Below are 26,089 nucleotides of genomic sequence, written 5' to 3'. Positions count from 1 at the left end.
TTCAAGGAGAAGAAGAGAAAGTAAAAGTTTTAACAACCAATTACTTTATTATCATGTTACTTTCCCAATTAACTTTCCAATTCTAATTTTACTTTTAAATAAGCTTTTTTGGTCTTTTTATTCATACTTCTTTCATGTGCTCCTGTGTTTGTTGTGACTACTAAGCAAAAACATGTGGATTTTAGCATTTCCAAAAGAATGTTAAATCCCTCTCTACTTACCTGGTTTGTATGTTATTCCAGGGGGGAAGAGGAATCCCTGCTGGGCAGCAGCAGCTGCTGCCAGGGTCCGCTGGTCATGTGGAAAAATTGGGATCATAAGCGGAGGCATGTGACCCTGAACCTGCTAAACAGAAGAGAGCCTATGATCAGACAGAGAGCAAATGTACGCCAAGCGGTATTTGTTTTTCACTCCTGGTGGTGTGCTGGTACCCAAACAGCCACCCACTTCTAACCTCATTCCAAATATGCTCCCTGAGAAAATTCAGGCAAAATTCACCAAATCCCTCCTCTTAAATTCCATTAGTACACCAAGAACATAACCTCATTGTGAATTTGCTTTCCCCTGCTTCCACTAAATTATAGTAAATGCTTCTTTTATCTTGAGTTTTTTCTTTCTATTTTCTCCCTTTTTAAAACAAAGAAATAAGTTGCTTCTTACACCATACAATGCTAAAAGGTTTTACCCTTTCCCTGGCTGTGCATTCTGTGCTTTATTTTGAAAATAGTATTTAGTATCCTAGGTCAGAAAATAATGTCTAATTGTTATGTATTCCAAAAGCTGTATCTCCCCAGTTTAGGTATCTTATTTCAAAGCCTCACTGCATTATGTTAAACATATAGCTCTTCAGATTTAAGGCTACTACATCTTGGCTCCCAATTAAACTAATATTCTTTGCCATACACACCTCGATGTAACATATAAATTGCCTGTCTGGCTAAGCAGTTTTACAGCTTTATGCACTACCATGTAGCTCAGTAATTATGGAGTTGTATTCAGAGAGCATTTCATAATAAATCCTACTATATCAAATTTCATTTGACCTCAATAAATGTATCAAAGAGCACAAAAATGCAAAACAGAAAATCTTCACTCTCTATATCAGAATTTGTATTCCATATAAAGAAAATAAGAGCTATGACAGAATCATGCCTGTGGAAATCACATTTTAATTTCCTAGCTCCCTTCTTCACACCACACGTGCTGCCCTGTTTCCAGTAGAGCATCACAGGAAGGTTTTGTCCTGGCTTTTAGGGCCTGATTTTATGGGTTGAACTACAGGACTTTTGTTATTTAAAGATCAAAACTAGGGTGTATTAACAGAAAAGATCTTTTAGTTCAAACTGGGTTTTTGGTCTCTTTACTAGCATGAAAAGGCTATATTATATTCTATTTAAGATACACACCTTTACCAGTAATTCCACAAGCCCCAAACCCTTCCCCATTTAAATTCCTAAATCTTCTCTTTAGGCAAAATTCCATATACTGGCTGATGACCCTGTTTACATAGCACTAACTTGCCTTGTCCTGTCCTCTTTCCCTCTATAGCAAGGGACATAGTGCAAAATGCTTCTGTGTAGGTCTAGGAGGTTTCATTTACCAACAGTTTTTCTCCAGGGAAAGCCCTAAGATGTGGGTTAATAAAGGGCAAGCAAAAAATAAACACTTTACAGTATTTTTCTGAATTCATTTCTCAGGAAAATCAACTTATAATAAAAAGGTCTTTGTGCAATTACTACCTTGCCAGTGGGGCGTGAAAGAAACTAGCTTTGGGCAGCTATTTCTTCCATTTTAGCTGAGGTAAGCCCAAGTTTTGTACTTCAGAGTACAAACTTAGCCTGCTTAAATTGAAGCTGATCCCCTAGTGCCCAGGTCTTGCCTTTAACCCTGAACAAAAGGACTAGGTTTGCAGTTCAACTCCAGCTTCTTGTGACCTGATGCAAATCTGAGATGTCAAAAATGAGGGCACTGTTCTATGTCAGAAAGTAAAAAAATATTTTTTGTGGGTGACTATTGTTCAGTGCAAAAGTATATCAAAGGAAGTCATTTCATTTACTCCTGGAAATATGGTCCTACCATGTACCTAGAACATAGCACAGATACTTCACACTCTAAAAATAGGGAACAAGAAAGTGAGAAGTCTAGGTATTGTATTTATTTATTCTTTCCTTCTTTCATTTAACAAACATTTATTAAGTTATTAGAATGTGTTATGCATCTTGAGAAATAGCTGGAAAAATGGGGGCTATTTAGTGTGGGATAGAGCTATCCCACATAGGAGTTGTGAAGATATGCTGTCTTCAAATATTTGAAGGAGTGTGGTATGGAAGACGAACCAGATTAAGCCTGCGTAGTTAAAAAGAGCAGAACTGGGCTCAAAAGAGAGAGGTGGGGGATTTTAGGCAAATTTAATGCAAAGAAGAATTTTCTAACAATGATTATTCAACACATATTTATCCAGAATCTAGTGGGTATGTGTGCCACTTCCCTATAGGTGGTCAAGTAAAGGTTTTATACCTACATAATAGAAATCTTGAAGGGATATGTATTAAAAACTCTAATTATATAATAAACTATAAAGCCTTTCCATCTTTATACTTTCATGATTGTTTGAAAGTCAACATTAGGAAGATAATGTGATATACTCATTCTTTTATTCATTCAACACATTTATCCAGAATCTACTATGCCTACGAAGGCTTTGCTGTCAAACAAGCTTAACTCTGACATTGATAAAGTTAAATCTATACATTGTCATTCTGTTGCCTATGTGATCTTTAACAGTTATTTAACTTTTCTGAGTCTGTTCTGTCATGTAAAAAGCAAAGCTAATGATACTACCTTGTATGGCCATTGTGAGGATTAAACAGACAAGGAGAGTGACGCTTGTGGCACAGTGGCTGGCACATCATAGGCACTCGGTACATGTTAGGTCCTTGATATCTTTTTTGTATAGTTTGAATATCCGGTACTAGAGAATAATCAATTTACTGATGAAAGAAGAGTGGATCTTACCCATAACTCTAATTCAAAACAGAAAACATGAGCCAACTAAATAATTCAGTTTGGCAAGCAGAGGCTTGTCATATTCTTAGCAGATGCCATGCCTCACAGAGCATTATCCCATCCCCAGTATCTAGAAAATCATGAAAAAGAAGAGGTGGGATTACAGGGATCATTTGAAGATGTAATTTGGGATTTTTAGTGTTATTCATTAACCAGCATCTTAGAATGAAAACAATTTTATTTTTATATTGGTGCCTAAGCTCTTCAGATCATAAAGGGATCAATGGCAATTAGGCATCAGATCTTAATTCTTGAATCTTGGTGCCTGAAGATATTTCCTTTGTAATCAGCTATGTACATGAGATAACCAAGTAGACTATCTGGGGTCATTTTTAATGCCAAAAAGCTATAGGTGTTTCATATTAACATAAGTGTAATAATTTAGGGTAGTTCTTTTCTGTCCATCACCATCCACAAGGCAGGATATGTTAGAAATCGTCAATGCTGTTAGCTCAGAGGCAGTTTCAGTAAATTGAGGGCCAGAGTAAATAAGGAGGGGGACCGAATGCATAGTGAAAGCAATGGTTATGATAGACTCAGAGGAGAAGCAGAGTTTAGGGTTGATCTAACCTACTAGTTCTCCAAGTGTGGTCCCTGACCAGCAGCACCAGCAACACCTGAGAACTCTAAAAAAGCTAATTATGGGGCTCCACCCCAGACCTATGAATCAGAAGCTCTGGGGTTGGGTCCAACTGTCCAAAATTTAGACTAAAATAATCCAGAGCAGTGATGTCCAAACCTTAGTGCACATTTGACTCTGGAGGGTTTGTTAAAACAAAAATTGCTCAATCCTACCCTCAGAGTCTCTGAATCCATAGATTTGAGGTGGGGGCCTGGTAGGAGAGTGTATTTTTCTAACAAGTTTCCAGGTGAAGCCGGTGCTGATGATCCAGGGACCACTCTCTGAGAATCACTAACCTAAATCAAACCTCACAAATTACGCATGGAAACAGGTGGCTAGAGAAGGTAAAAGCCTGAGGTCACACTGCCTATGGCAGAGCTGGATCTAGAATCCCGAACTGCTAATTACCCTGTCCAGGGCTTTTTCCATTACATCACATGGACTTTAGTGATAGGGAAAAAGAGAGAGAGAAATCACATGTGTACACGCTTTTGGTAGAGGAAATCTGGAGGTCTGCAACTAAAAATAATTTAATCTTTCAGGGGTATATTGTTGGAGGTGACTTGGGAATATGGATATTATACTGTTTAGTTTCAGTTTCTTTCATCTTCTCTCTCATTTTGTACCCAGAACAATCTGACTTTAAGTCTACTGTCACTGATTCCAATAATTGATTACAATAAATTCATAAGCAATAAGCATTTAGTTCCAAAAGATAAAATTGTCCTTAACTTATTTTAAGTAAAAGAACAATATGAAAATTCAAATTGCCCTTTACTAAAGACAAGCCAAAATATCCAGTAGCCAAATAGAATCTAGACTGAGAGATAATGAAAAGCTCCTTTCTAGCTCTACTTACTGAAGTTAATGATGATGATAGTAATAATCACAGCAGCTAGTATTTTCCAGTGTTTCCTATATGTCAAGCCTGGGAAAGTGATTTACATGCTCTATCTCATTTAATCCTCAAAACTCTATGGAGTACTAACTTGTTAGTCTTAATGAGAAAGACAAAACCATGACAGGTTAAGTAATTTGGTCAATTAAAAAGTGGTGGAGGCAGGATTCAAGTCCAGGTAATTCAGGCTTAAAGTCTATAAAGTACTATATTATATTATGCATAAAGTTATCTTTTGCAAAACAGAATTAAATGATATAAGGAATATAATTCTTTGTGATAACTACATGATTGGAAGTTTTATACATATAATTGTAAATTTACATAAAGTTATAATAAATAATACACAGAAATCCAGTGTACCCTCTACCCTCTTTCCTCCAATAGTAACACCTTGAAAAACTATAGTATAATATCAAAACTAGGATATTGACATCGATATAATCCAACAATTTTATTCAGATTTCCCCAGTTTGAAACTATTTTAAAATAATTATGTATCTTAAAAATTAGCAAGGCTTATAGAAGTCTATGAATACTTCTAACTACCATCTTTATAAAAAAACTCAACAGTATGACTCACCAATGGGAATGGAGTCATGTGCTGCATCACAATGTTTTGGTCAATGACAAACTGCATGTATGATGGTGGTACCGTAAGGTTATAATAGAGCTGAAAAATTCCCAGTTGTCTAGTGGTGTCATAGCCATTGTAATGTCTGAAGCAATGAATTACTCACACGTTTGTGTGCTGTTGGGGGAAACAACCTATTGTGCTTCCAGTCATATAAAGTATAGCACATACAATTACAGTTGTAAGCTATATCATCTAGGTTTGTGTAACTACATTCTATAATGTTGCACAACAATGAAATCACTGAACAATGTGTTTCTCAGAATGTATCCCTGCCATTAAGAGGTTCATGACTGTAATAAAGTGGAAAGTATGAATTAAAGCAACAGTTTTCCCCTTTCATAGCTTTCCATTTATTTTACTTCCTAGATTATTGGTTGAAGGGTGGGACAGAAATAGAAAGCAAGGGCAAGTTAAGGGGGAGCGATAAGAAGGCTTGGTGCCCACAAAAGAACACGTAAGCACCCAACATTCTTTCCTCCTATAGAAGCTGTGAATTAAGTTCACTGCACTGAGTGTCACTGCTTAGGGCAGATAAAGAATCCTGAAAATACAGCAAAGCCCCACCCTGCTCTGAAGAATGTAAGCCTGCCTTTCCTCTTCCTTCTCATCATCCTATTTTCCATGTGGTGACATGCCAGGAAAGGCAGTCACATTGGAAACAGCGACTTCCAAAAATATTTTACTAAAGAATAAAAAATAATAGAATCCTCCTCAGTACATCAAAGAATGACCAGTCTCCACATGTATTTTCCATGAAGTTATCAAAATTTCAAATAGCATCTTTTTGGCTTGAAAGTGTAGCTTCCCCTTAGCACAAATTCAGAGATACTTAAATTGTCCTCTTAAAAAATAAGGCAGGGAGGGGGGTAAAACTGATTTTGTTAAAACGAAGAGTAAAACTTGATGTGGCCAAAAGTATATCTCTGAGTATGAAACTGCATTACTTTTATTACTTTGGAAGTCAGCACTAACTGGCAGGATATGTAACTTGAATGACTAATGAGAAACCAGGAAGTCATCGTAGGTGAAGCTCAGTCAGTGCATCATGAAAGAAACATACTGCATGGCCCAAACCACAACTTTCCATTAATTCTAAACTCCCAGTCCCTTGCCAATGCAGCTCCCTTTTGGAAAGGGTGGAGAACATTTTCTCGATCAAATAGGGTATATACCCAGGAATTTTAATTGCTTGGTGTTCCTCACGTTGTTCAGACAATCAAGACAGCAGCAGATGCACGTGAAACACTTAAGTTCTGTCTCTTCCTATTTCTAAAACAGCATTGTTGCATCAACACTCATCCCCTTTGTTTTCTCTGTACTAAGTGTTGATGATGCCATTTTTTGCCATCTGCCCCAGAGCTTCATTAAAGATACATGAATGGGCTAACTGGCCTGATATCTTGTGAGGAACAGGTGCTATTGTTTGTCCCTGAAGACTTGCACTAAAGATATGACTCAGAATACTTGAGAAAGAGCATCTGCAGCAGTCAGTCAGAGAGTGACTTGGCACGGACCTGGCTACGTGCTAATATGCAAACAGAGTGACACTCAGGGGGACTCATTTTCTCTTTCATGAAGATTATTTAACTTTTTCAGTATTGGGAAACAAGAATTTGTGTGGAAAAATCATAAGAATATTAATGTCTGTTACTGATTAAAGACAGTGAGCAGAAGATCTTTTTAATGCTTTATTTCTAGGAAATCATTCTTCATGTAGTTTAATTGGAGAAAGGTTCTTTAATCTGTCGGAAGAAATGTAACCAATGTTTATAAATCATGACAGAGGGAAGGAAAGATAGAGTTAGAAAGTAGAGAGTGAGAAAGAGCAATCAGAGAGGAAGAGGTGGGGTATAAAACCGAAAGGGCAGGGAGAGGAGGGAAATTTCTTTAAAGGCCATATTCTTTATTGCAAAAAATACTTCAGTCGTTTGCATAAAGTGTTATCACTGTGAAAGCTGCGGTTTCTACAGTGAAAGAAATAAAGGCCCCACAAACCTTACATTAAAAGCCTTCAAGGTCAGGGAGGTGACTTCTTACTGTCAAAAAGTGCATGCTGAACCCTATATGGATCTCAGTTAATTCTGGAGAGTTAGGAGAAAGAAGGGTCTTGCTTGATAGAATAAATAGTGCCTTAACATAAATGCTTTTAGTTTCAGATCTTTTTTTGTTGTTGTCAAAATCTGTCTAAAATGTTAACACTCTGCTTTGGTCTGCCTTAGAAAGCATAATGCAGTTGTTCAGCACAATGAACTTCTCTTGGCTGACCTGTCTTAAGTATACAAAGGAGCCTTATGTACATCCTACCTAAGTATTCAATAACTGTTTCAATTCATTAATCTCTGCCAAGGTAAATTAAGTGCCCTGATGGCCTATACCATTTATATTTATGTATACCCCACTGCTCATATCACAGGGCTAAGAACATAGTAGGCATTTTGTGTCAACTGATCAATGTGAGAACCATCTAGGACCTAAGAACCAGTTTTCTGAGCACCAATTTCCATATGTAGTATTGTTAATGCAACTATAAAAGGTGTACAACTGTAGCTGTTCTCATTCCAGAAGAGCATAAAGAATGATTTTTAAGTATATCTTGATATCACCTTGTTTGCTTTTCATTTGTCTTACTTAGCAAATCTCCAGCCACTACAGCTAATGGAGGATCGCAAATCCCTCCTTCCTGGAGCACCTAGCTCTAGCAGGAGAATAATCAAACTGCAATTTCATCAGGAACAATTCTGGGACACAAATTGTGTAGAGTATTTGAGAACAGAGTCCTATCTTCCCAGATGTTTCCCAAAAACAGCCAATAAATATACATAGTGCAAATAATTTAACTGCATCCAGAAAAGGATCGTACTTTGGTTTTGTTTGTTGATGGCAGGATTCTTGCTCTCTCTCTCTCTCTCTCTCTCTCTCCCCCCACTCTCTTTATCCCCACCCCCCATCCACCCTCCCTCATTCACCACCCTGAACAAAAATAATGTACCACTTTGTTACCATTGTGGTCATTCATCTTTAATATGCAATTGATTCCTTGAACCTATATACTACTGTTACCACGCTTTTCAAGAACTTCACTAAAGGGCCAAGAAAACCCCTGAAAAAGTAGAACAAACTCAACATACTACAGTTTAAAGGTGTCATTTAAAAAACTAAGGCTCTAATCTTTCCAAGTCATATATTTTAGTTTGAATATTAATGAAGAACTAACTTTAGACTTATGATATATACTTTTCTGTATGTATAGTATACATCAATAAGAAAGTTAACTTTTTAATCCTCACATGAAGATATGTTTATTAATTTTAGGGAGAGAGAGAAACATTGATGTCAGAGAGAAACATTAGTCAGCTGCTTCCCATACGTGCTCCAACTGGGGATTGAACCCTCAACCCTGAAAAATCTACTCCACAGGCTAGCACTCTCCAGCTCCCTCCTTGGTTACAGAAATGATCATTGAGAGTAAGAGCACAACGATTTCATCTGTTAGATTAGCAGCAAATATTTTTAAAATCTTCTTTAGGTACCTATTCAGAGAGAAATGTTAGTCCTGAAAGAGCCAATCCTGACCTTTGTGTTAATTCCTTTTTTTTATATTCTTAGCATACTGTATACACTCACTCTATTTGCATTTTCTAAAATGGGCAAATATCTCATTAATCTACCAGCATCATTAGTAATCAAACATCATTATACTATCTCTCATTCATTTGTACATCTTTAAATATTGAATTTTCAAAGAAAAGAACATGGATTTAGCACTAACATAATCATACTTCCTAGTATCTCTTATTTGTCCCCTAACTCCCTGAAATAAAGTGTTCCACACACAAGAAATGACCTCTTAGGCTCTCAAGAAACTGTTACTACAGAAGAGAAGTCAACAATGCCTGTCTTCATTCAAACATTCAACAGCCATTTACTGAGCACCGAGTACTATCTGCTTGGTACCAGGCCAGGCACTAGGAATATAAAGATACCTTAGAAAAGCCTACTGCCTTATTCTAGCAGGTAGATGCGTTAGGTTCGTTTTCACTTACATAGTGGTGTGAATCATCCAGTTTGTCAGCTTACTTTGGAATAGGGTCAACAGAGAAAGGGAAGATTTGCTAAAAGAAAACTAAATTACAACAAAAAGTCTTTTAAGTGTCTTTTCATAATCTTCCTATGGTCTATAATCCTGAAAATCTTTTAGAGTATTTATGAGGACAGAAGTCAGATTACTTTATAAAATGAATGATAAATGTTAATTAAATGTGTTTAAATTATCTTACTATGTTTTAAGAAACTCTCACCAGGAGGGAAGTAGAATATCCTGGCCATAAAGAAATTAATAAAACATGTTATGCAAAAGTAAAATTTATGATTCATTTGGAATTAGATATCTACCACCTTTCCAATCCATACAAATGCATAATCTTGTCAATTAAATATTATTGTTAAGGTCTAGTAGTATGTTAAAATCACTTTAAAGTGCAACTAAGGAAAATTCATGTGTGTTTATTACTCCTTAAGGATCTATTAGTGGGTATTTTATTCAGATTCGTGCTGTAAAATCTGCATAAACTCAGCATATTGTTATCCCCATGTGTGCATTTGTTTGGTTAAAGCAGAACAGCAAATCTCAATTTTTGCAACTTCTGGAAAAGTCAAGAGAACTAAAACAGTCTTAATTTTAATCAGATACAAACAGTTATCACCACAGAAGTGAAAAGTTGACTATTATGCAAATAGTCACAGTTAGTGGTCACCAGGCCATCACAGAAGACTGAGCTAGTCAATTACTTTAGATATTTCCAAAGACTAGTGAAGATGAATGTTTCTTATTCTACCCTGTCTTATTTCCACAGAAGTATGAAACATATTAGAGACTAATGATTGTTGTTCTCAGATGGAAACCCCATTAAATGCACAATGATCAAAGTGTTTTGCCAAGATGGAAATTAATTTTTTTTAATTTTGTATAAATGGCATATAAATATGGTAACATTTGTGAAGAATGTAGAATTCCTTTCTTTGTAACAACCAAATTCAGATATAAACCTTTCATAAACTTTTGACCTGTAATGAAGGCAATCTGGCTTTTACCCCTGAAGTATTTTATGCAAGCTTATTCTGTTAGCAATGACCAGAATTCAATTATTAAATTCCTCCTCCAGAAATACAGGTTTACATCTTTGACTACAGGTCTTGTTAAAGTTATGCACAAGCAACTTAAAGGCAGGGACTTTGTACCTCCCCAGGGCTTAGTAAGTCTCTCTTACACAGAGTAGGGACTCAACAAATTTTTGTAACATAAATACATTAAAGAATTTTTGTTCTATGTTGTTTAAAAACTAAGCCATAATTCTGATTATTTTGTTTTAAGGTCTTCTGAATCAATCTGAAGCATTTTCATTGTTTACAACCTTCAATTTGAGGCAATAGAAATAAACATCTCCTCCAAAATACTTTATGATAGTGATCTTTTCTTTTGGCATACCATGATTCTGACTTTGAAGTCCACTAGTTGGTATGAAAATTCGAAAATTGATTGTATTCATTTATTTGAAAATATTTTTTAATGACTGAGCTCTCCTAGTACATCTGTTGAAATTCTTCTATAGTATGATTTAGAGAGGGCTCTAAGTTTCTTTAATAATTTTATCATAAACAATGATAACTCTTACTGGCAGAAATGATAGGCTGTTCACACCCAAGAGCCAGAAATACAGTTTTCCAAAATAATAATAAAATATTTGTTATGTTACGGTAGGCTGGTAGCTCAATATAGAATGAATGAAGAAAAACATTTAAGCATCAGCTATTGTGAAGAGCAGATGCAGTTTCATCTTGAACTAGAAGGCCCAAGAAACCTACCATGGGAACTCTGACCCAAACATAAGAAGCCTAAGCTACTGACAGCCGTGGCTCAGCCTTGGCAAGTTGTTCCTCCCTGGCTGTATCAGTGAGCAGGGGTGTCTACTTGTGGTTTGCGGGGGAGAGGCAGAGAGGTAAAGTAAGGTGATCTTTTTAAGAGTAAATGAATAAAGTCATATATAATGACTTTTGCCACAAAAAAAGGTTTTTACTCTTTATCACACTCTAGTATTTTTAGAGAAATAAATCAATGGCACACAACTTCAATGTCATTTTGGAATGTCATCTACAACTCCTGCTCTACCCTCAGCATGCTCACTCATACACATACAAATACTCATTCACACATACTCACACACAATCACACACATCTACACCTGCTACCCCCAACTAAATGCACAAGTATGTTGACACTGAAGATGATCATAAGGATTCACTAACATGTTGATTTAATAAGAGCAATTTTCTTTAGTTTTGTATTTTTATTGAGTACTATGTTCATATTAAATAACTTAGATACATAACAAAATGTCCCTACTAAAGAAAGTTAGTTCCAAACTCCCTAGCTTAGTCTGACATTGAAATCTCTCCACACAAATTTCTAAACATACCCCTTAAGCCTCTTTTCCTACTACTGTTTACCGTCTTTCTCCTCTTACTTTCAATAGCTTCTAAGTCTTTGTTTACATCATTTTTCTTACTCTCCACTAAGAATGATCTTTCATCCCTTCTTTGCCTTCCCAAACCTGACCTACCTTCAAGGTTCAGCTCAAATTCAAATCTATGAAAATTCCCCAAATATAAAGTTCTTTCTCTCTCTCAAATCTTACATTGTACACATTGTGTTATTTAGTTGTTTTCATTTCAGTACTTGGCACTATATCTAGGCACTGTGGACATAGAAGTAGATGAAATTCTTTACCATTATCTTCTAGGAAAGACAGACCACATATAAATGAATATAAGCAGGTATATAGGGGGGGGTGTGTATACACACATTAGCAAGTATATAAATATAATAAATTCCAGTTGATATCATAGCAAATGCTATGAAGGAAAATAACATAAAAAGACAGTGTGAGGTTTACATGGTGGGAAGTGGAAAGTGGTGGAGGTAGGGAGTACAGGGGGTTATTCTGGATAGGGATGGTCAAGGAAGGCTTCTCTGAGGAAATAATATAGCAAGGGCTGAATGACTTAAGGAAATGCTACATGGGACTATCAGGGAGAAAAGCAACTCAGGCAGAGGACATATGAGTGCAAAGGATCCAATGCAACAGTAATTTGGGTGAGTGAGTTAGTAAGGCCAGAACAGAAAAAGCAGAGAGAGTAGTAAGGGAAAGGTTAGAAAATTGGGCATAGACCAGATCACTCAGGGCTTTGTAGAGGTTAGTAAATAATCTGGGTTTTATTCTGAGTGTGATGGAAAGTCATTGGAGGGTTTTAAGAGAAAGAAGTGGCATAAGATCTGATTGAGGTTCATTAAGATCTCTCTGGTTGCTGTGAAGAAAACAGACTCTATTAGGACAAGAATGAACTCAGAGAGACCAGATTAGAAACCACTTCGATAGTCCAAAAGGGTGAATAATAATGGCCTTTTTCCATCGTATAAATCCTCTCTGCTCAAGTAGAAGGAAAACAGCTTGCAGACCTATTCTTAATATCCTATGAGGACAGTGACTGTAAATATGAAAGGCAAAAAATAATTTTCTGACTGATTAATTAACTAATTGATTAACTGACTGATTAAAAACATGACCTGTCGAGTGATTCCATATGAGACAAGAAGCACATCACTTTCAAACACTGGTACTCTTTCATGCCTATAGGGGAGAAGAGTATAGGAAATTAAAATCTAAGTGGCTACTGCCGCATCACTGCAATTCTTTTCCCCAAATACTATGTCTTTTAATAAAATTTTAGGCATCAAAGAAGCTTATTGGCAGGAACTAAAAATGTAAATCCTTAATTCAGTCTCTGTGTGGGGAAAAAATAAGAATATTTAAAATTATTCAAGTTACCTGCCAACTTTCCTATGGAAAAAAATCAACTGTTAGTAAAGATCAGAACAGTAGAAAATTTAATATATATAAACCGGCTCAAACACTGGTTAAATTAAACTTCTCTTGCTTTTTTTTTTTTTTTGGCAGTTGAGACTAATGTCATATTTGCCAAATGAAATTGGAATTTACAATAGAGTCAGATGCTGCAGCAATTCACCTCTCATGATACCCTTTGCTTTTACAAAGAATAGGTCAATAGTATTATTTAAGATGAGCAGATGATTACTAGTCTTATCATAAGGTATAGAAATGTGTAATCACTATGCTGTACACCTGAAATTAATACAATAATATACATCATCTGTAATTAGAAAATAAGTTAATTTTTTAAAAATAATTTTTTAAAAAAGACAATCACAGCTGAAAAGGGAAAGAAATTCAATCCCAAAAATAAATGGAAATATATACTGGTCCACTCAGGTCAATAGAAAAAAAATAACCAGAATTCAAAATGAAAAATGAATACTTTGAATTTTCCATGCATTCTTGAAGAAATCCTACTTAGAAATCTGAATATTCCTTTATCCTCTATCTTAATAAGTTAATTTTTACCACATTCCATCTAAAACACACTATTACATAGCCTTTGATGGCAATTCTTAATGGTAGGAAAATCAAGAAGCAAAAGGAGCATTGTATGTCTTAGATTTAAATGTAAGCACAATATAAAATCTTAGCCAATTTTCCGTACCACCAAAAAAAGAAAACAAACACAAAACCAAAGGTAGTAATAGGTTTGTCCTAATTATAATACATTAACACAAAAAAGAGAAGTGAAGACAAGAGAAATGAAAAGAGACTTGAAATATTTCTTAGAAATCTTTAAAAAAAAAAAAAAAGAAAAGAGACTTGAGAAGGAAGAAAAGAAAAATAGGAAAGGAAGGATAAAAACAGAAAAGAAGAAAGAGGAGAGGGAAGCAAGCAAAGATGGCGTGGTCTTTAAAAAATTTAAACAACAGTGTGCTGATTGCGGGAGGAAGGGGGACTGAAGGGTGGAGGAGGGTAAGGGGAGATAAATGGTGATGGACAGAGACTTGACTTGGGGTGATGAACACACAATGCACTGTACAGGTGATGTGTTACAGAATTGTGTGCCTAAAGCCTATATAATTGTGTCAGCCAATGTTATCTCAATAAATTCAATAAATAAATAAGTAAAATTAAAAAAAAATTTTAGTGCTGTCTTTTATATCCACTATTTTGTCCTGATTACTGCCCACACTATTCTTTACACTTCAGCAAATGTAAATACTAAAGCTCTGTCAGACCTTACAAATATTTTGTAAATATCAAATGATACATGTAAAAAGTTCCTGGAAAAATGGGAATTGTTATAAAACTTTAATTAAAATTATAATTATAAAATTTTTAATTAAATTAAGCTGCATATATCTATTTTCAAACTTGAAAACTCAGGAACTACTTTAAATTTAAATTCAAACTGAAAATTGAAAAGTTGTGTACTTAGGTTGCTAACCAAGTTTGTATAAATGCAAGGACCAGTCTACCACTGTGCCCTACCATTAGCCATTCATAACTTGGGACACATGGGATTCAGAATAATATTATAATAACTTAAAGAAATGTAGAGATAGATATTTACTCCAAACCAACTCTGCAAATTTTGAGACAGTTCAATTTAACTCCATACATTTCTATGGATAGGAAAAAGAAAGGGAACTCCCATCTCCACCCCCATAAACAACAACAAAAAAGGTATGTCCCATGACATGTTACATGGTAAAGTATCCATAGACTTAATTTTTGACTTTAGTTTGCATTAAAACTTGAATTCCTAAAAATGTAGCTACAAATTTGTGAAGTTATTTTTAATTACTCTATTAGCACATCCACAGTATTAGAATCATGATGACCAAACCTACATTTATTTTTAGTTCCATATAACGATTCTCAAATATGAATGACACAAAGCCCAGCTTTGATTCTCTTTAACTCTTCTTAATTTAACTATTTAAAAGGTCAGGTTAGCTCTTTTACAACTACACTATGATTATAGTTTCCATGGTAGAATAAGAAATTGAATCTACATAGAAATTATCAGCCAATAACAATAGGTCCTTGTCCAGCTGTGACTACTTCCCTCCTCTACAATCAGTCCTTATCTGGTTCAGGAAATGCCTGTTTTAACTGACAGGTAGGAGATTAAATCTACAGCTGCTGAAATACAATCTCAGCTCTGTTAGATAGGCTTTCATTGAAAAGCACTACACACACATAATTTGTTTATGTTGTACCAGCAATCTCTGACAAAGCAGACTGTCTAGCTGAGACAAATGTGGTTAAACCCATTTATTGTATTATTTCTGCTACACAGAACAAGCTCTTAAAACGCAGAAACTAGGCAAGGCACAAAGCTCTAGCTGTCTAAAGAAATCAAGAATAGATGACTTCTTGTTACATTAGCCCTTTTTGCACAGAAAGCATGTTCTCCCCTGGAAAACATCTATTCCAATTTCTCTTTTAAGTGGGTGGTTCAATTATGTTTATGCTTTCAGTTTTTAAAGTTCCTTTTGTTCCTTCCAGCATAAACAGGCATAAGATCACCTAATCACTGAATATTTCTATGTTTAAGAAAATGATGAATATTTATAGCAAGTGCTATATCATCCCCTCAAAAAAATACACATAATGATCAATTTTAATGACAATCCATCCTCTTTCAATATTTATTACAAATTTTTATAACGTTATTTGATATTTTTATTTCACCTGATCAAAAAATAGCTTTCCAACTACTAAAGAATATAAATAGTAGTTTCTTTAAAATAAATGTCAAGAGGGGTGGTTTTAACAACAGCAGCAACAATGAAAGCTGCCAGTTAAGTGACCATGAATTGCTTGTTCCAAATTAACAATAAGAACTACAAATAAAATAGATTTTATATATCAGATCTTTAGGTACACTTATTCAGTGCTAACTAGCATTCTGAGTATACTGTATATACAGTAAATTAGTAATAATGAAAGATTGAAGTCTTTATATACCTTTACTAAATCCTAAAAGTTATCATCAAAAATAATATAACAACAGATGATACACAATATGGTTTTCAAAATAAGAAAACAGATGTTATAACTCAAAGTTGTCAAAATTCTTAGAAAGAGTAGCATAATAAACATAAAGATTATAAAACTATATTTGAAACATGGCCAAAGGATTATGGTTAGTCACTCTCAAACATGTCACCATTCCCTAAAATCTTTTTTTTTATGTTTCCTTAATCATCATCATAAAACAGGGAAGTGAGAAAATAATCTTCCAACTTGGAACATATGTGCCACTTGGAACTCTGAGTTAGTCTTAAAATGCAGAAAGTATGCAATAAACTAGCCGAATCCATGGGGTCTCCCTCAAACAGCATGGATAATGAGAGGAATCCATAACAGACATAAACAAACCCAGAAAGATGTCTAGACCCCACATCATTATATATGATATATGCCCAAGATATATGGGCATACATTTGAATGTTCAAGTTCAAACTTGGCTTCTATTAGACTGATTCAGTCACAGCATGGGGTTTCTTTAATAAACAAACCTTACTGTTAGAAAATATTGGGGACTCAAATCATGTATTATGCCCCAGCTAGTTAAAGATGTGGTGCTCTAATGCCCTATATCCCTGAAGCTTTCTTACAACAGACTGTAAATAATAAAGAAAAACTACATCCTAGAAAAACAAATAGAAGTCTTAGATTTTTGCATTACAAGTTGGGGGCAGGTACTACAGACAGCTAGCACTTGAACATATGCTCAAGAATTTACATTTCCCATTAAAAATTAGAAAAAAGTTTAACACTGTGGGCCTCAGTTTTTATTTTCCATGATTCTTAAGAATGCTGAATACATTCACATAAAGGACATAGCCAGAGTTATTTATCTCATTACAAGTTCTTTGCCATGTTTGATATATACACACATGTATAATATAAATAGATTTACCACACCTTAGAACCACAGACTTTTAGAACCAGAATGGCTAAAGAAAACCATTTTTCTAATATTTTTATTTTAAACATAAGTATAATAAAGCTTAGAAAGGAAAAGTGACTTGCAAGGTCACAAAACTTGAGAATGGCTAAATCAACATTAAAAACAAGGTCATTAGTCTCCAAGTGTATTGATTTCACAAAATCAGAAAATCAGAGATTTTTCAGGGATGGAAAAAGATGTGGAGACTATATAATGCAGCAATTCTCATGTAGACAAGCTGCTATGGTGAGCTTTTTCACATATATACACATTCTCTCCCTCTTTGTCCAGAACCTCTGATTGGGCCTAACCACACATTTTACAGAGGAGAAAAGTGGGGCAAATAGAAATGATATGATTTGCCCACAGTGACACAACTGATCAAAATCAGCTAAGATTAGAACTAGATCTCCTAATTCCCAGGTCAGGAATTTTCATTTTTCTTTTCTAGTTGTCTTTCTGTCTCCTTTAAGGTAGAACCTAAACAAAAACATACCCATTCTGTCCCCAACTTAGTCTAAATATTTTTTTTCTTAAACATAAATCTACATCATGTGACCAAAGATGAAGACAAATTTCAATTCTCTACAAAGACATTCTGGCAATACTATAAACAGTGACTCTGATGATTGCCTCTCTTCCTCTTTTTCATCCACTGCCCAGCCCCAAGTTTGTATGCCTGTGACATACATTACAATCAATCAGGTATTATTCTTTTTTTTTAAAGTAGGAGACCATGAACTCCTTTGAAACAGAATTATAACTTCTCCTCTCATATTCCTTGCAAAATACAGAACACAAAGACAGCTTTTAGCAAAATATAAATTGAGTTATTTTCCTGAAGGTCAGAGTACGAGTTTTTAAAAAGCATAAAAGCAAAGCGACTAAATAAAATGGAACAGTATATAAAAAGGATAATAAATAATGCCCTAGTAAAGTTTATTTGGGGGATGGAAGGTTGATTTAACATTTGAAATTCAATCTATATAATTCATTATAATAAGGTAATAAAGTAGAAAAATGTGATTATTTTGATAGAGAAAAACATTTGAAAAAATTAACACTCATTCATAATAAAAACTTTTAGCAAACTCGAATAGATGAGAACTTCTTCAATCTGATTAAAGGTCTATTTGAAAAACCTATAGCCAACATCATAATCAATGGTGAAAGGCTATGTTTTCTACCTAATATCTGGAAAAGACAAGATTGTTCACTCTCACCACTTCTATCCAATATTGTACTGGATTCCTTAGCTAGTGCAAAAGCAAAGAAAAAGAAAATGTACACAGTTTGAAAAGAAAGCTGTGAAATCATTTTTAGCTGCAGAAAACATGATCATGACCATTGAAAATTGTAAGGAATCTTCTAAAAAAAAGCTAATAAGTAAATTAAGCAAAGTCACAATATACAAGGTCAGTAACAAAAAAATCAATTGTCTTTCTGTATACTAGATATACTAGAATAAAAACTGGAAAAAATAAATTTTTAAAAAACTCCACTGACCATTAGCATAAAAAATAGATTACTTAGAAAAATTTAACCAAAGAATACGAGACTTCCATACTGAAAGCTATAAAACAATGCAAAGAGAAACTTTAAAATACCTTAAAAATGTAGAAATATGCCACATTCATGTAATGAAGACTCCATATTGTTAAGATGGTAATTTTCCCCAAAGTAATCTATAAATTCAACATGATCATAATCCCAGTAGAACATTTTGAATATAATGTCAAACTAAGTCTAAAATTTATTTGGAAAAATAGGCAAAACAATTTTGAAAAGGAACAACAAAATTTGAAGCTATAGTAGGATTTTAAGATTTACTATACAGAGATTCAAGGTGGTGGTGGACTGGGTGGATGCTACACTCGACCCCTCCCCAGGACCAACTGGAATTACAACGAAAATATAGAACAATCAACCTGAATACCAACTAAAGGCTAGCTGACTAGAAGTCTTATAACCAGGAATTTAGAGAAGCCACCCCAAGACTGGTAAGAAGGGCAAAGACATGAAAAGGGCTGACCCTGCTTCTTAAGTCGAACTCTATTTTGTGTGGTCAGCTAATATTCCAGAGAGGGATCTCAGCGGCAAAGATTCCCCCTGAGCAGCATGGGGTCTCAGCCCCATGTCAGGTTCCTCAACCTAGAGCACCAGAGCTGGGAAAAAGCACCCACACACCATCTGGCTGTGAAAATCAGCAGGGATTCTGTCTGAGAAGGAGAGAAAAAAAGTCTGCTAAAGACACAGGCACTCTCCTAAAGTGCCAATTCACAAAATCTATTTCACAGACACTCACCCTTGGCTCTGGTGGAAGGATGGCAGAACAGACTGAAGTTGTGTGAGGAAAGACTAGGATTTGTGGCCCTGGGAAGAGAGCTGAGGGTATAGCACTGAGGCCCCTGTGCTGAGTCACTCTCCTCCATCTCAGACACCACCTTTCTTGGGTAGAACGCTCCCTCCTTAAGGTATCAGCCTGGGGGAATGCAATAGTCCCACCCTCTAGATTCCCTGCTGCCCCTTCCTAGAGAGCTGATGCCCTGAGGAGTCAGCTGCCTAGGCAGGGTGCAGAGGTCTGAGCAGACTCAGAGGGTATCAGTGACTGAATGATGCAGCTTTGGGGTGGAGATCATTCACCATTCCCCCCACTTTCCTGTGAATTTGGCTGGTGTCTCCCCCTCACAAGAGATCCTCTAGCCCCTCCCTTCAAGCTCCAGATGGCCCAATCCTGGGGAGGTCTGGGCAGAACAGGGATTGACTAAGTTGCATGGCTCTGGGGCAGGGGCCGCACATCCCCCTCATGGAAGATTCACCAGCCTCACCCACCCAAATCACAGTGGCCCCACTCTGTTGAGTTTGGACTTGTGGCAGAATCTTGGATGGGGTAAGTTGTGTGGTTCTAGGATGGGAGACATTGTTCCCTCACACATTCAATCAGGACAGAGCTCTCCCTCCACAATGTAAAATCTTGATCTGTTTGGGCAAGATAAATTCTGCTGGCTTTACCCTGATGACTCTTTAAGACCCCACCACATCACAAAGGTTTGTATGCACCTTAAGGGTGACAGTTTGACTTGGTAAACTGTGGGGCATTTGCTGAGTGGTCTCAGACTCAGCCCTGGCACTGAGTTTGAAATTTTATCAATCTGGTGAACACCACTTGCCCATACCTGATGACTCACTAAGAACCTACCCCATGGAATTCAAATACAGCCAGAGGCTCTTTTAGTGACTGAGCTTATCAGGCAGCTGGCAAGTGGAGGCAGGCAGAGGCAGATCTCAGGGTGCCTTGAGACTTTTGCTGACCTGCCTGTGGGCTCAGTGCTGGTAAAAGATGGCCTTGATGTGCAACTGGGTCTTTCTTGGGCAACCACAAACTGTCAATCACTTTGTAGCTTAAACAAGTTGTTCAGGGCCAGTCATAGGCAACATCTGATATTGTTCTACACCAGAGTCCCTCACAAGAAACTCCCAAACCAACGAACCCAGTAGCCAGCTTCAGACAACATCAGAGTAGTATCCAATTAGCTTCACAAGTGGCATATCCAAAGGGAGATCTTGGCAGGCACAAGACCTTGCTAAGGTGAACTCTATTTTGTGTGGTAAGCACCTGCACAGCAGCTTATACACTGTGGTCAGGACAGATTCTCACAGTCAGCCAGTCTGAGGATCAACCCCCCATGTTAATGGGACAATAGCAATCAAGACTCGGTTACAATGGGAAGTCCCACATAATTCACACAAGGGAACATCCAGTGCAAGTGATCAAGGAGACCATGCCACAAGATCCCACAGGACACCTATTATATAAGGTCACCCTACCAAGACTGGGAATCATAGCAGATCTACCTAATACATGGAAACAAACTCAAAGAGGCAGCCAAAATGGAGAAACAAAGAAGCAGGCCCCAAATGAAGTAACAAGAGAAATCTTCAGAAAAAGAGCTAAATGAAATGGAGGTAAGCAATTTACCAGATATAGAGTTCAAAAAATTCATTGTAAAGATGTTCAAGAAGGCCTTGGCTGGGTAGTTCACTTAGCTAGCACATTATCCCGGTACATCAAGGTTGCAGGTTCAATCCCCAGTCAGGGCACATACAAGAATCAACCAGTGAATGCATAAATAAGTGGAAAAACAAAATGATGTTTTTCTCTCTAAAAAGATCAATAATATTTTTTTAAATTTACTAAGCTCAAGGAACTAAGTAAGAATTTCAACAAATAGATAGCAAGCACAAAGACATGACATAGAAACCATCAAAAAGAACCAGTAAGAAATGCAGACTACAATATCTGAAATGAAGAATACAGTAGGAGAAATAAACAGTAAGTTGAATGAAGCAAAAGATCTAATCAGCAATTTAGAAGACAAGGTAGCAGAAAACACCCAATCATAGCAGCAAAATGAAAAAAATAATTTTAAAAAGTAAGGATAGTTTAAGGGCCCTTTGGACAACATGAAGCATAATATTAATAACATCAGCATTATAGGAGTAGCAGAGGAAAAGACAAATAGCAAGGCATGAAGGACCTATTTGAAGAAATAAAGATTGAAAATTTCCCTAATCTTTTGAGGGAAGAAAGACATACAAATCCAGGAAGTGCTGACTTCCAAACAAGATAAACCCAAAGAGGACCACACCAAGACACATCATAATTAAAATGCAAAAGTTAAAGACAAAGATAGAATCTTAAAAACAGCAAGAGAAAAACAGTTACCTAAAAGAGAGCTCCCATAAGACTGTCAGCTGATTTCTCAACAGAAACATTTCAGGCCAGAAGTGATTGGCCTAAAATATACAAAGTGATAAAAAGCAAGGACCTACAACCAAGGCTACTCTACCCACCAAGGCTATCACTTAAAACAGAAAGAGAGCCCTGGCTGTTGTGGCTCAGTGGATTAAGCGCCAGCCTGCAAACTGAAGGGTCGCTGGTTCAATTCCCATTCAGGGCACATGCTTGGGTTGTGGGTGGGGTCACCAGTTGGAGGTTTGTGAGAGGTAACCAACTGATATATCTCTCACACACTGATGGTTCTCTCTCTCCCTTTCTCTTTCACTTCCCCTCTCTCTAAAAATAAATGAAAAAAAAATCTTTTAAAAAAAACTGAAGGAGAAATAGAGCTTCCAAAATAAGAAAAAGCTACAGGAGTTTGTTACCATCAAACCAATATTACATGAAATGTTTAAAAACCTTCTTGAAGAAGAAGCATAGTTAAAAGAATAAAATGTCAATAAATGCATACTTATCAATAATAACTTTAAAAGTAAAAGGCTTAAATGCTCTAATTAAAAGATGTAGGGTCACTGAATAGATAAGAAAACAAGACCTGTATGCAATCTACAAGAGACCCACCCCCAAGCAAAAAACACAGACAGACTAAAAGTAAAGGAATTAAAAAAATATTTCATGCAAATAGCAATGAAAAAAAACAAAACTGGGGTATTTTTGCTACCAATACTTATATCTGACAAAATAGAATTCAAAGCAAAGGCTGTAGTCAAAACAAAGAAGAACATTATGTAATGATAAAGGGAGCAATCAAACAAGAGGATATAACTCTTGTAAACATTTATGCACCAAAAATAGTGACACCTAAACATATAAAGCAAATCTTGATGGACATAAAAAGGGGAGGTCAACAGTAATATAACCATAGTAGGAGATTTTAACACCACTTAACATCAATAAATAGATCTTCCAAACAGAAAATCAACAATGAAACAGTGATTTTAAATGAAATCCTAGATCAAATGAATTTAATTGATATCTTCAGAGCATTTCATCCCAAAGCAGCATAATGTACATTTTTTTCAAGGGCACATAGGACATTTTCTAGGATAGACCAAATATTAGGACACAAAACAAGTCACAATATATTAAAGAAGATTGAAATCATATTAAGCATCCTCTCTGATGATAATGGTATGAAATTAGAAATCAATCATAAGAAAAAAACACAAAAACATGGAGGCTAACTAAAATATTTCTAAACAATGAATGGGTTAACAACGAGACCATGGAATAATTCAAAAGGTATCCTAAAACAAATAAAAATGAGACCACAACAACCCAAGATCTATAGGACACAGGAAAATCAGTCCAAAGAGGAAAATTCACAGCATTTCAGGCCTAACTCAGGAAAGAAAAACTCAAGTAAATAATATAACTTTACACTTAAAGGAACTGGGGAAAGAAACAACAAACAAAGCCCAAAGTGTGAATAAGAAGAAAATAATTAAGATCAAAGCAGAAATAAGTGAAATAGAGTGAAAAAATACAATACAAAAGATCAATGAGTCCAAGTACAGGTTCTTTGAAAAGATAATCAACATTGATAAACATTTAACTAAACTCATCAAGAAAAATAAGTGAGAGGACTCAAATAAATACAATCAGAAATGAAAGAGGAGAAGTAAAACTGATATCAAAGAAATGTAAGAATTGTAAGAATATATTACTAATAACTATATACCAACAAATTGGAAAATCTGGAAGAGATTAATAAATTCCTAGAAAACATACTCCCAAAGCTAAATCAGAAGAGTCAGAGGGTCTGAATAAATAGATTACAACTAGTGAAATTGAAGCAGTAATCAAAAAACTCCCAAAAAATAGAAGTTCTGGACTGGGTGGCTTCATGGGTGAATTTTACCAAGCATCCAAAGAAGAGCCTTCTTAAAGTATTTCAAAATATCCAAGAGGAAAGAAAAGTCCCAAGCTCACTTTACAAAGCCAAAATTATCCTAATTCCAAAACCAGAAAAATATACTACACAAAGAAAGAAAATTATAGGCTACTGTCCCAGATGAACATAGATGTTGAAATCCTTAACATAATATTAGCAAACCAAATCCAGTAATACATTAAAAAGTTCATACACCATGATCAAGTGGGATTTATTCCAGGGATGCAAGGTTGGTACAATATCCACAAATCAATAAATGTGGCATACCATATTAAAGAAAGAAGGATAAAAATCACATGATCATATTAATAAATGCAAAAAAAGCATTTGATAAAATCTAGCACTCATTTATGATAAAAAGTCTCAGCAAAGTAAGACTACAGGAGACATACCTTAACTTGATAAAGGCCATATATGATGGACCCACAGACAACATCATACTCAATGGACAAAAACTGTAAGTGTCCCTTAAGATCAGGAACAATACAGGGATGTCTGCTTTAACCATTCTTATTCAAAGTAATACTGGAAGTCCTAGTCATGCCAATCAGTGAAGAAGGAGAAGAGGAAGAAATAAAAGGAATTCAAATTAAAAAGGAAGAACTAGAATTGTCAATGTTTGCAGATGGCACGATACTGTATATAGGGAACACTAAAAATCCCATCAAAAAACAGCCAGAACTGATAAATGAATTTAGTGAAGTAGCAGGATACAAAGTAAATATCCAGAAATCAGTTGCATTTTTACACAAATAATGAACTATCAGAAATAGAAACTAAGAAAACAATTCCATTTACAATTGCATCAAAAAATGAAATAAAATACCTGGAATAAATTTAACCAAGGATGTAAAAAACCTATAATCAGAAAATTATAAGGTACTAAAAAAAAGAAATTGAAGAAGATACAAATAAGTGGAAACATAGGTACTATGTTCATGAGTAGGAAGAAATCACATTATAAAAATGTCCGTTCTACCCAAAGCAATATATAGATTCAATGCAATTCCTATTAAGATACAAATGATGTATTTCACAGAACTAGAACAAAGATTCCAAAAATTTATATGGATCCACAAATGACCCCAAATAGCCACAGCAATCTTGAGAAAGGAGAAAAAAGTTGGAGGAATCACATTACCTAATATCAAACTATACTACATGGCCATAGTAATCAAAACAGCATGCTAGTGGCATAAAAACAGATTTATAGATCAATGAAATAAAATAGAAAGCTCAGAAATACCCACACTTTTATATCAATTAATATTTGACAAAGGAAACAAGAACATACAGTGGGGTAAAGATAGTCTATTCAATAAACGGTAGTGGGTAAATTGGACACATACGTGCAAAACAATGAAATTAGACCATCTTCTTACAATATACACAAGAACAAATTAAAAATGGATTAAAGACTTAACTGTAAGACTCAAAACCAAAAAAGTCCTAGAAGAAAACATAGGCAATGCAATCTTGGACATTTCTCATAGCAATGTTTTTCTATTCTCCTTGGGTAAGGGAAACAAAAAATAATAATAAACAAATGAGACTACCTCAGACTAAAAAGTTTTTGCACAATAAAGTAAACCATCAACAAAATGAAAAGACAACCTACCAAATGGGAGAACATATTCTCCAATATATCTGATAAGAGGTTAATACCCAAAATTTATAATGAATATATACAACTCAACACCCAAAAAACAAAAAATCCAATTAAAAAATGGACAAAGGATCTGAATAGAAACGTCTGAAAAGAGGACATACCAATGGCCAATAGACATATGAAAAGATATTCAGTGTCCTTAATTATCAAACAAATGGAAAATTAAAACCACAATGATATCACCTGACAACTTTCAGACTGGCCCTCATCAATAAATCAATAAACAACAAGCACTGGTGAGGATATGAATAAAAGGGAACCCTTGTGCATTGTTGGTGGGAATGCAGGTTGTTGTAGCCACTATGGGAGGCAGTAGGGAGTTTCCTCAAAAAATTAAAAATAGAACTGCCTTATAGCCTAGCAATTCTACTTCTGGGAATATATCTGAAGAAACCCAAAACACTAATTCAGAAGAATATATGCATCCCTACATTCATTGAAGTGTTATTTACAATAGCCAAGATTTGGAAGTAGCCCATCTGTCCATCAGTAGATAATTGGATAAAAAAGCTGTGGTATATTTATACAGTGGAATATGATTCGCCTATGAAAAAGAAGGAAATCTCACCTTTTGTGACAGCAT

At 35.4% G+C, this 26,089-nt stretch overlaps 1 protein-coding gene across 25 annotated transcripts in view; it reads right to left on the bottom strand.

Moving 5' to 3' along the window:
• The window catches only part of SOX6 (SRY-box transcription factor 6), a 606,402-nt gene that overhangs the window by 122,218 nt on the left and 458,095 nt on the right, over positions 1-26,089 (bottom strand). For 18 of the 25 annotated variants that reach the window (XM_054586042.1, XM_054586045.1, XM_054586046.1 and 15 more), the window contains one exon: positions 222-345. In XM_054586042.1, coding sequence (XP_054442017.1) covers positions 222-345 — 124 coding nt within the window. The remainder of the gene's footprint in view (positions 1-221; positions 346-26,089) is intronic. The other 7 variants (XM_054586050.1, XM_054586052.1, XM_054586054.1 and 4 more) reach the window with 1 other exon arrangement.

The sequence above is a fragment of the Pteronotus mesoamericanus genome, unplaced genomic scaffold, assembly GCF_021234165.1.
Source record: "Pteronotus mesoamericanus isolate MK-2021 breed Mesoamerican mustached bat unplaced genomic scaffold, CSHL_Meso_final contig_90, whole genome shotgun sequence".
Taxonomy (NCBI): Eukaryota; Metazoa; Chordata; class Mammalia; order Chiroptera; family Mormoopidae; genus Pteronotus; species Pteronotus mesoamericanus.
This window is presented reverse-complemented; position numbering and strand designations above follow the sequence as displayed.